The sequence below is a fragment of the Medicago sativa genome, chromosome 1 (genome assembly GCF_051527215.1).
Source record: "Medicago sativa cultivar Bolivia chromosome 1, Bolivia_mono, whole genome shotgun sequence".
Taxonomy (NCBI): Eukaryota; Viridiplantae; Streptophyta; class Magnoliopsida; order Fabales; family Fabaceae; genus Medicago; species Medicago sativa.
Window position 1 is genome coordinate 14411503 of NC_140749.1, and position 12204 is coordinate 14423706.

The 12204-nt window shown below is 31.9% G+C and overlaps 2 protein-coding genes and 1 long non-coding RNA gene across 4 annotated transcripts; 2 read left to right on the plus strand and 1 right to left on the minus strand.

The window, feature by feature from the left end:
- The first annotated feature begins 1070 nt into the window (after positions 1-1070).
- Positions 1071-5573, plus strand: LOC146952935 (uncharacterized). Of its 2 annotated transcripts, none has more exons than XM_085707140.1 (5): positions 1071-1244; positions 2177-3347; positions 3506-3743; positions 4397-4479; positions 5291-5573. In XM_085707140.1, the coding sequence occupies exons 2-5, from the start codon at positions 2229-2231 to the stop codon at positions 5360-5362; spliced, it is 1512 nt and encodes a 503-aa protein (XP_085563266.1). In that variant the 5' UTR covers positions 1071-1244; positions 2177-2228; the 3' UTR covers positions 5363-5573. The 2 variants fall into 2 exon arrangements, with proteins under 2 accessions (XP_085563266.1, XP_085563271.1); XM_085707145.1 differs by having other exon boundaries at positions 1129-1248.
- Positions 5574-6116: 543 nt separating this feature from the next.
- On the minus strand, positions 6117-7185 carry LOC146952936 (photosystem I reaction center subunit psaK, chloroplastic). Its single transcript, XM_085707148.1, has 3 exons — positions 6997-7185; positions 6681-6764; positions 6117-6410 (listed from the first exon to the last, which is right to left on the minus strand). The coding sequence occupies exons 1-3, from the start codon at positions 7075-7077 to the stop codon at positions 6183-6185; spliced, it is 393 nt and encodes a 130-aa protein (XP_085563274.1). The 5' UTR covers positions 7078-7185; the 3' UTR covers positions 6117-6182.
- A 1042-nt stretch (positions 7186-8227) lies between these two features.
- On the plus strand, positions 8228-10783 carry LOC146952937 (uncharacterized). Its single transcript, XR_015026294.1, has 4 exons — positions 8228-8903; positions 10072-10129; positions 10209-10306; positions 10394-10783. It is a non-coding gene; the product is annotated as an uncharacterized LOC146952937 (long non-coding RNA).
- The last annotated feature ends 1421 nt before the right edge of the window (positions 10784-12204 follow it).

A 12204-nucleotide genomic window follows, 5' to 3' on the forward strand; every position in this document is an offset into this window, starting at 1 on the left:
AATATTGACCAATCTTTTGGCATGAATTGTGCACAGGGTTTGATAATTGGAACAACTTAGACCATCCACAACGAGTGTCCTAACTCTAAGCATCGGTGTCGAACATGTATTCCCATAGTGGAGAAAAGAAGATGGGGTACTAAATGGGAAGAAAAAAAAAGTGTCTCAAAATTATTGATAGATGATTAGAACATCTCCCATGGGAAGTCCTTTACTTAACAATGATCTCAACCTGTTAAAGACCCCATTGGAGGGAGAAAAAATGGGTACCCATTAGTCACCGACAATTATATAAAGACTATTTATATCTCCTCAACGATTAACGGGTACCACAATGAAAAGAAGAAATAAGATATGTATAAGTTGGTCTCACCTTTCAAATTTATGTTATTCTTGCTATCTTTAATTTCTTTTTAAATTTATTTAAATGCCCACATAAATGACAGACTAATCCAGAGTTAAGATCTCTCCAAAATTTGGGTCCAACCATCAATGATTATTTTATACTTTTTTCTAAAAAAATTGTGTCTTTATCTCACCAAATGAAAGAAATGAAGAGGAACATAAATGGAGAGATCTTAACTCTCATATTCACATGATAAAACCTATTTAAGAACTCTATGTTTGAGTTCTTCTTAGTGTATTATCACTGAAATCATTAATAAATTACTTTTATTAAAGAGTCTTAGTTGACCCGTTACACCAGAGGTCCGTTAAGTTTGTGGTTTGTAACAGATTAATCCTTTAAATTATGTTGGTCACACATAAGTAAGTTTGAAGTTTGTAATAAATTGGTACTTTAAATTATTTTGGTCACATATAACTCTTTTAAGTTTGTAAAAATTCTCAATTTAATCCTTCTATTAACCAAAATGATGATGTGGCAGAAAGACTAAATTGAAAACGTTTATAAACTTCAAGGATTTGTATGTGACCAAAATAACTTAAAGACCAATCTACTATAAACCTCAAACTTAAAGCACTTGTATGTGACCAACATAAGATTAATCTATTATAAACCAGAAACTTAAAAGGAGATATGATGTAATTTAACCTTAAAAAATTTATATTCGGATGGATTGGGTAATTTAAAAATTATAAATTTACTGTAAACGGCACTATTTCTTCATCAACTTACTTTTCCATTAAAAGAAGAAACAGAACCAAACACTTCCGGATCCCAAACCCCAATTCCCTCTCTGTGATGTGAACTCAACCAACACACATAAACTACTTACTTGTTGGTAAGTAAGTAACTACGTTACTCTTCCCTTTTTCACTTTCTCACTCCTTTGGTTTTTTTGTTTCTCTATTGTTTCTTGTGACATTGAACTCAATCTTGTCTTGTTGATTTTGTCTGCGTTTTCTTGTTATTACAATGACACTATAACTATTGCATTGAACAAAATAGGTGATCTTTGTCAATTTTTTTTTTTTTAATTAAAAATTTTACATATGGGGGAGGTACACCCACAATTTAGGGCTTTTTATGGAACCACTAACGTCGTAACTAAGTAGTTAGTCTTGAGACTGTTTGCGAGAGCTTATATGAAACAACTTATTATGACATGTTCATAAGCTGTTTTAAGCTTAAGCTCATTTTATGGTTTGGTATGGAAATAGTTTATACATTAGCGCTTATATGACAGATGGGTATTTTTGCTATAATGTTTAATTAAGTTGTTTATCCAAACATTACTTTATAATGGAATTTATGTAGAGCTTTAGGAGAATTTCAGATTTGAATCCTTGTCAAAGCTAGTTTGTGCGAAATGTCCGACCATGCAACTTTTGTTTTCCGTTTGCGTTATTTGTTTGAACTACTTCCATTATGGTTAATCTTAGGTAGCATAGCAACAAATTTTGATAACTACACATGACAACAATCCCTCATAAACCGATTAAAGACATTTCTTATAGATAACTCTGGCTTTCAGTTTAATGTTTGGTAGTTTTTCATCCAATGTTTTTCCACAGGTTGTAGAAATTAATGCACTTTTGTTCCTCAACATAATTTTCATGATTCAGATATGTTTCGAAAATACCTTGTAGGATTGTATATGTATGAATACTGTCAAGAGTGCTTAAAATTTGTAGATAAATATATTCCGTAAGATATAGAATATCAGTTGTATCAATAAAATTGATTGTTTTTGTCTTTTTATTATGTTTGCAGCGAGTTCTTTTTTTCCCTTTTAAAGGAGGATATTGTTCCCATTAAAGGAAAAATGGGGCGTGCTTTAATCATGTTTAACCCAGATGACTCTCATACTGATGATAAAACAAAAAGGTTAGAAAGGCTATTAAGAAGACGGGAGGCCAGGAATGATATTTTGAAACACAGTCGTACTGTTAGTGCTTCAAGGACAACTGCGATGATTTGTGGAAATACAAATGTCTTAATAGATCAAAATGATTGTACGATAGATGATGATGATGTAAGTGAAGATTGCCAAATAATTTTGGCTGAAAATACTGGTGATGATGATGATGATGATGATGATGAAGATTATGGATCTTTTTTAACTACTTATAATCCTGGTATTGAAAATGACAGTGATAAGTTTGATCCAGATTTCGCTACCTTTTTGGCTACATATGATCCTAGTGTTGAAATTGACAGTGATAAGGCGGATTCAGATTACGGTACCTTTTTGGTTACGTATGATCCTGGTGTTGAAAATGACAGTGATAAGATGGACTCGGATTACAGTACCTTTTTGGCTACATATGATCCTGGTGTTGAAATTGACAGTGCTAGTAATCATAGTGGTGGTTCAAATATTGATGTTGGCAATAGCAATGACAATGATGAGGTGGATGCAGATTACCAACCACTTTTGCCTACATATGATCCTCCTGGTTATATTAGCGATGATGTTGGTGTAGATGATGATCACAGATTGGTCAATCTCGGTAGCGAGTCACTAGGACAAAATCCAAGTGTTAAGCAAAATTCACTATTTTCTGAACCCGCATTTGAAAAAAGCAATGAACTATTCCTTGATCCTACATATGATCCTCCTGGTTATATTAGCGATGATGTTGGTGTAGATGAAGATGATCACAGATTGGTTAATCTGGGTAGTGAGTCACTAGGACAAAGTTCAAGTTTTAAGCAAAATTCACTAGTTTCTGATCCGGCATTTGAAAAAAATAATGAACTAATCCTTGATTCTGTGACGATTGTTGATGGTGATAAGGAGTATATGAGTTGTAAGAATACCACAAACACACCCACGGTGGAGGATGGGGGTAATTGCTCCGATCCAGATGTAACTATTTTGGAACCTTATCAAGTTTGTGAAGATACCCCCTTCGTTCCTTCAAAAAGATATGATTCATCTGTAAGTGTCTTCAACTTTGCAGTGTACCTGTATTAGTCGTATTTTGCTAATGGTCTACAAACATGCACATTATTCAAAAATAATAATTTTTTTAAAGAAACAATTTCAAACAGTTAATTTTTAACATTTCATGACACATCTATGCTTTGTGTGCTTAGTGTTTTGAAGAATTGAACCCCAAAGGCGAAGCGCAAATAGCTGCTTATGATGATTCTCAATTTAGGAGAAGACTTTTGGAACATCTTGACAGGCCTTATGACCAACAAGAGTATGAGTCCCTTCTGCTCGAACTATGTGAGAAAAAGCAACAGGAACGCCATTTTGAAACACGGCGGAGGGTGGTTGAAAAATATCACACTGAAGGTGTCACTACACCGTATCATGTAATGTACCCTGGTAGGTCCATATTTTCTCAACTGTTATGACCTCTCGGGTTTTCTTATTTCGTATGTAAAAATGGTAATATAGAGTTTAATCCTAAATATGCAGTCATAATTCAATGGTCTCAATTCAATCCTCACTTGATGTGTTGGGTGGACTAACCAAAACATAGTTGAATTATATGATTTGATATTAAGAGTTTATACACTTCATCTTTCTTGTCATAAAACATTAAACTATCTCCTATTGATTTGTATTTTCTTCTTATTGTGATGGTTGTTTGTGTTTGTTAAAATTATTATAAACAGGATTGTCTGCGAAAATTTTTAATGTTGGGGGGGTTGAGTCGTGATTGTTATTTCCAAAACAATGCATCAGAGTAATGAAGAGCCTCATGAATAAATGTTATTTACTCATGAACTTATGAGTTAATTTATTATTGAGCTTAATATATGGTACCTTTTCAGTATGGTCACATTCTGTGAATTGGTTAGATTTTGCTGAAAGAACATAGTTTCTGTCTATATATTCTAATTTGTGGTTGGTTTGTGCAAGTTTTTTGGTAGCTTCTATTGGATTTTCAACTTCTATTCTTATTATCACTCAGCTCTTTCTATGCTCAATCTGATTTCAGGCATCTAATAAATAGTTGTTTCATAATTGTGCAGATCTATCCAAAGCTATTGCTGAGGAGTCCAAGAATAAGCGTAGGATTTTGTTTCTCCTGCGTGGATTTTTTTTCTATATGAAAGTAAGTCAATAGATTCATGTTCACATAATTTCTAGTATTAGATCCTTAATGTGTGTATGAAGAATAGTTTGCCTGTTGAAGCAATGATTTGATAGGAAAGGGGGCCTTACACATTAGAGTTCTTGTTTTTTGAGTATGACTAGGAGGTATCAGGTTCAGTCATAAAATCAGTCTCTTGCGCAAACAATGTTTGACCATTCCTTGGATTTGAACCCTGTGATGGCAAGAGATTTAAAGCACTGGGTTTTCCCTTTGATGCAATAGTTTTATAAACTGTGATGTAGGCAATCTACGTGCGTGAATTACATAAGATTGAACAAACTTGGAGCCCTTTCTGGTTGTGAATGTTTTTTATCCTTAGGTAAGCTAGCTCTTAAATCAAGCTACGGTCTATCTCTGTAGGTAGATTATTTTTTTGGTGTATGATCGTTCATCTAAGACAATGAATCCCCTATGCTATTTTTTTGGTGTATGATCCAACCGAAGAACATATACCTATAAATATTTAATTAAAACATTGATTTTTGCGAAATTGATGTTTCTATAATGCACAGTATATAATCTACCATATTTTCTTTAGTTAATACACAAAATTGAAAATAGAAATTTGTATGAGGCAGTTGGATATAGACTTTCTGGCTGTGTCTCATTAACTAATTAGAATTGTCTATTTAGTAGTTTTTAGTTATGATTATTTCTGTAACGTTGCGTAAACTTCTCATGGATTCAACATAAGCATCTTTTGCAAACTGTTGTGAATTGCTTGCAATGGAAGTTATCTTGATGTACTTTTGTCTGTCCACTTTTGCAGAATGTGTGCCACATGGGATCATTTCAGCCTTGGCTTGACGAATCATGTTTGGAGTTAATGCGAAAACTGTAAAATTGGAATCTCTTATATCTAGGATTAGGACTTAGAAGGCAGTCCTTTTTTAATCGGCACATGCAACAATGTTTATGTACAATTAAACTGATCCCTGAACTATAGACTTAGGAGGCAATCCTTTCTTAATCTGCACATGCAACAATGTTCATGTACAGTTAAACTCATCACTGAACTATATGACACATTATGCACTATGCAGTTGCTGAAAGTTAAAGTTCCTCATCATCTCTTGGCGAAGAAAATCAAATGTTACCATTTGTTTTTCTTCCCTTTCAATTCCTTGATTATCATTTGTTTCCCTCTGAGATATATATCTAAAAATTATTTCAAAATTAAAAAGTTGATTAGTTTTACAGTTAGCTCATCTTTTTGAGTGTTAATCAAATACTTTTCCATTTTTTAGATATTAAATTTGTCTACATTTTTTCCGGTGACTAAGTTGAGTCTCTTTGCTATTAAATCTTACTCAGAATCCTCAAGTAATTACTTGGTAGGTAGCAATTTAGAACCACCAAACCAGGAATGTTTTAAGTACGATAATAGTGTTTTAACAACCAATTGGTGATCGTTCTAGTGAGGGTATTGAGTTACTGGTCGAACTATTGAGTCATTTATGGAAATATATGATTGAATCACATTGAATTGGATGACTCGATTGTATCACTGGGTCTCTAGGTTTGTGCGTGTCTAAGTAGCAAAGTGAGCAACCAAATATTACAGTTAAGAAAGAATAAAGGTTAAGTCTCAAAGATGCAAAAATAAAATGACATTAAAACTTATTACAGATACAACACAAGTTCACAACATAGTTTCCTTTTTACAATGCACCAATGTTCTTAAGACCAAGAACAACACCAACACCAATGATGTGTCCAACAGTTCCACAAGCCAAAGTATCAGCAAGGGTGAACCCAGCTGGGTCACCAGTCTGCAAGCCTGAGTCCCTTGTCTCCAGCTTTAGTCCTGCTGTTGCTTTCCTGTTTGCTGATGGAGCCAATCCAAATCTTCCAGCAAACAACATTAGGGTTGTAGATGCCACCATAATCTGTCCAACATGTCAAAGTCAATCATAGAAGTTACAAATTCTAACAAGTGGTTTTGCAAGTTTCGCAATAATTGGACTAAAAAACTATACATATCATGATTGGAATAACGAGCATCGCAAAATTACGGTGACACATTGATTTAGCTAAAAGAAAGAATTAAGTGTAACTTTTGTCAAAATCATGATAGTACATTCGTCAAATTCATCGTCAATCCAGACACGCACTATGAATAAAAACATTGGAATTGGATATAATTCTTGAAATCATACCACATTAGTGGATGAACCAATGAAGTCACAACGAACTCCCAAAGCACCCTTGCCCTTGCGCCTTGTCATAGGTTGGGTAGCAACCTTCACATAAAAAACATATACACATTAATCACAATATCACTTTCTACCAAAATTTAAATATATACAGTATGAAGGATCTATTATAAAGTTTAAGTTTTATAATTCATAAGGACTAAAAACATTCATTTTTGTAAATTGTATGGACCAAGAAGTAAGTATATAGAATAAAATAAACATATGTAACATTTACTATAAATAACAAAATGATGACATGAAAAGAGTGGTTAATTACCAAACCCTGGATAGGAGAAGGTTTGAGTTGTGGTCTAAGACCAGTGAATTGAGGCAAAGTTGTCATCATAGAAGTTGCCATTTGTTCAAACTATGAGAGCAAATGAAAAATAAAATTTAGTTATGAATCTCTCTTTCAGTTTATTTGTCACACACAGATTTTGAAGCTTATGGTATGATATTATGATGTAAGAAGTAAGCAGAATCTAATGGTAACCATATAAGAAATTTGTGGCTTCAGAATGTTGATATTAGATGGCCATAGATACGTTAATCCAACGTGGCATTATGTGATTTGATTTCATTTTGTGGGAATGGATAATGTCTTAGCTCTTTGTTTGTTTGATATCTCACGTGTACAAAATTTAGGATGTCTCTCCTTTTTATTTAGTTAGATTTTGAACAATTGTTTTTTTTTTTTTTGGTAAATACTACTCGTGATTAATTAGAGTAAATCATTAAATTGATCATTGTTTTTGTAAGTCATTCTCAAATTAACCTCTAATTCTATTAATATTTCAAAATAGTTCTTGTTATTGTCAAAAGTTTAAAACTTTTTAGTCTCTCGTTGTGTGACAAAAACAAAGAGAAAATGATCTAATTGAGATACTCTTGACATTTCAAAATAGTTTGTGTCTTTGTCAAAAATTTCTCAATTAAGTCCTTATTCATGTGACAAAAACACAGAGACAATGATCTAATTGAGAAACTTTTGACAAAGACAAGATTGTTTTAAAATATTAATGGAGTCGATGACTAATTTAAGTGTAACTTACAAAGATATGAACCAAATTAATGGTTTACTCTTATTAATTATGAAAATTGTAGTACTGTATCGGTCTAAATTTATATATTGTTTTTATTTTTTTTTGAAATTGTAAAATATTACTATTAGCAAAACAAATTAAAAAACTTAAGCTCGTCTCCCGTTTGAATCAACTTTTTTATTGAAGGCTTAATCCTACTCTTTGTTTAAATGTTGTAACTTGGTTTTTCTCTTCTTTTTGTTGGTTGTTGTTCTGATTCGTGCTAACCTTGAAACATTGTAACTTTTAAGTTTCCTTAAGTGCGTTTTGTGTTGGATGATTTTTTCGTTTCGATAATATATTCTATTTTAACCTTTAAAAAAAATCATAACATTTTTTTAAGGATAAGGAATTCGTGGTATTATTCAATTAATTTTATATGACATTATCAACTTAACGTTAATCCTAAAAAAAATAAAAAATAACTTATGGTTGTTGTGGTATGTGCAAATACTATAATGTAAATGAGTCATTTATCTCAAGTGGTTAATGAAATCATTTTTAGATGAATAGATCATAAGAATTTAAGTTTGATTTTTATGTAGAACAATTTTTTGTTGGATTTTACTTATCTTGCGATAGAACCATGTATTACTAAACCTCTTCTCCTAGGATTAATTTATTTTTTGAAAATCAGCGTCTTATATGGTAATCTTTAATAATTCTCTAGTGGAAAGCCACTCTACAGAGAACTCATTTTTAGATATGCATGAATTTGTGATTCTTAAGGAAATTTTTGTTTTAATATCTGCTCACAAATGCTCCTCAGAAAATGTCACTTTCTTATTGTTTCTTATATCAAATGGAACATAGATGACATAACAAAAGGTTGTCTTATGGTGGTATTTTCATAGATAGCAATGTTGTTGTTGTGGGTTGTTTTGCTCACAACTCAAACATATCTACTGCTTTGTATACATAGTCTCAGATTCTCAATTTGTAACTCGCTTTCAAGAATCATGGTCTTGTTTCTTGGAGATTAAGATCATGGAATTGTGTTAACTAAGAATATGTTCTTCATTGTTTCCTAAATCTTTAGAGAAGACAATCGTTTCCCAAACAAGACTGCCTCCGTTGGACATCAAAATAGTGGTTTTGCTTGGTGAGATTCTACCCCTTCTTGTATTTTAAATTTGTATATATAACCGAAATATGTTATGGTTTCCTGATTATCGTTTGTGCTGATATTTTTTCTTCTTGGTTTTGAATTTTTATTTGCTCACCACTTTTTTTCTTTCACCAATATTTTATCGTATTGGGTTTTCCTTGTAAATTTTTTAAAGAGGCAAATGTTATTTATTCCTTTGGTTGTTTACTTTGAGTTTTGACCTAGTCCCCTAATATTTGTAACTTCTCTTTTTTTATTTTGAATCTTACTTACTAAAGCTTGTCTGGTCAAGCTAACCCTAACCATAAATCTAACCTAGCAATTTCCCTCCCATTCTAATGCATTTAATTCCAGGTTTGACCTCCTAACCCTTTTAACACGCCATAAATTCATTTCATTTCAGGCTGTTTGGCAATTCATTTCATTTCAGGAAATTCATTAAATAATTTAAGGCTATTCATTTCAAATTTGAGAGCATTTCCTAATCAGCCCATTTGAATTTATTCTATTTCAAGTCAAAATGGGATGACATCATATTTTAAGTACTCCATATATTTTGGACGTTGGATGTCTCTATGGTATGATTGTAGAATATTTTTCAATCGATTATATATTAACTGCCATTATTCTTCGAAAAAAAAACACGGTTGCAAATTAAAATAATATGGTTCAAGTCAAATTGGGATGACATCATATTTAAGGTTCTCCATATATTTTGCACGTTGAATATCTTTTTGGTGTGATTGTAGAATATTTTTCAATCAATTTTATATTAACTGCCATTAATAACACACGATTGCATATTATTTTATTTTTTGAAATAGAATAACACACGATTGAATATTAACTTCCATCCCAAATATATAATTTGTATTAGGTACATTGAAAATAGAATAACACACCCATTAAAAAAAAACACGGTTGGAAAATAAGACCCGTGAATTAGGTACATTGGAAATAAAATAATACACAGTCAATTATATAGTAACTAGCATTAAAACCACACGGTTGAAAATTTCTTTAAACAAAAAAAAAACCACACGGTTGCATTGAAAATTTCTTTAAAAAAAACACACGGTTGCATATTAAAAATCAGTCTATATTATCCCGTAATTGTTTAATTGTCTTCAACCTCATTTCTCCTTCCATTATTCTATCATAGATTCAGGAAATGGAGGGTCGTGGTATTGAAACTCTGTTGTCCTATCACTGCTTGACAGGTGATACAGTTATTTTTTCTCACAATTACGACGTTTTTTAATATCGTTTCCTATTTTTTAAAGCTTTATGATATTGCAGGTCCTTTGCTCAAAAATCCAGCTTCATCATTTGAAAGTGCTGTCAACAAGTATTGTGTGAAGTTTAGGACATACATAGTCGAGTATGATGTTGAAGAGGTTAAGATGATTTTGTCTGACATGTTTCATTTTTTTGTTTAATGTTGTTATCTGTAATGCTTCTAATCGTTTTTGTTGTTGAATCAGGGAGCTGTTAATGACCATAAACAAAAGCCAAGGTCAATCTTTGAAACATGTTGGCGTATATTTGCCATCGCCTATCTTCTCTCATGGTCAATTGTACGTGGTTTTGTCAAGGGTTACTTCAAGAGAAGGTTTAAAGATATTAACATCTGATGATGATTGTGAAGACACTGATGTGACGTCTAATGTAGTTTATCACGAAGTTTTTCGCAATGTATCATAAATTGTGTACTTGGAAGGATTGACCGGAATTAAACTTCTTCATTGTTAATTATTTATGACTGACAATTTTTCCTAGGTTGTGTACTTTATATTATTTAACAAAATTAAAGTTCTTCTATTCCTATGATTCATAGCTTGGAATGTATCATAAATTTTGTACTCTCTATGTTTTACGACTAATTGTTATATTTATTATGACTTATTCTACTATGGTATAATATTGGCTTATGTGAAATTGTGAGTTTCTACATGAAAATAAGACCTGTGCGTCAGCACGGGTCATGGTTCTAGTAAATAAGAAAAGGTATCTTTGCCTTTTGTAAAAAAAAAAAAAAAATACACTTGATTAATTGAACGTTGTTGATAGAGCAAGAATTTAGGTGATGATCGACTAATGTCCTCGTCTACTGTGGTTTCCTTGTTTCAAACGATGGACGTTGAGAGGGACTTTGTCCCTCGGTTGTTGGTTCTTTAACTTCTCCAGCACAACATTAGGTACGATTATTTGTGGAGTTTTTTTTAGTTACATTAAGAAATACATAAAATAAAGATAAAGAGATGAAGAAAAAAAAGTTGAAAGAAGCTTGATTAAACTCGTATTCCCTACTCGTTATTTACTTGATTAAACTAGGGTGCCCCTAATATGGACCCTAATAAAATAGTCCAATGGTGAACCTTTGTATGGTGACCTGCTATAGCCAGTTTAATAGTTTTATATTCATTTTAATGACACTCTCTCTTTTGTCTGCAACGGAAATGGTTTTATGGTTTTGATTCCTAGTTTCTATTTTTTTTTTTTTTTTGAAAGATTCCTAGTTTCTATTGACGAGTGAGAAAGTAAAGTACCCATAAACCTCCCTCTTTACAAGTTTGGATCCTTAATGATTTCTTTTTTCTATAGTTTTACCTCCTTTACATTTATAATTCTTGTACCACTGAAACAAAAATGGAAGCTTCAATCTTTTCCCTTTTAAAAAATTTCAACTTTAAAGCTACCATTGCAGCTAGTACCACCACAAGTATAGATTATTTTCTTAAAGAGATCTATTGGGCATGTAATCAATCAACTAATTTATGGTTTTCTTGTTTGAGATTGTTACAATTGTTTTTATAATAGAAAAAACATGATTATTGCTTGAAACGAGGAAGAAAAGTTTGAAGGGTAATGCTAAACCTCAACTTGACTAATTTCGCAGGTAGTATGTACTACATACTAGTATGTAGTTTCCCTCGTGCAAGGGAACACATGGCATTCGATTACATATTTGCCGATGTTGGCTAAATGATAGTTATTTACTTATTTTTAGGTGTAATCAAGCACTATCATATCACTTTTCTTTAAACTTCGTCATAGAGTATTAACAAATAAAAAAATTATTGAAGCCTATGACAACACTTTTTCATTAAACGCTATTATGCCATTGGTTATCCTTTTATAAGTTATTTATCTATACTACATATAAAAACAATACTACCTCCGTCCCTAATTATAAGACCCTTTTGAAAAAAAAAAATTGTCCCTTTTTATAAGACCCCTTTGCTATTTCCAACTACATTAATTATTTCTTTACATACATGTCCCTATTTATTAT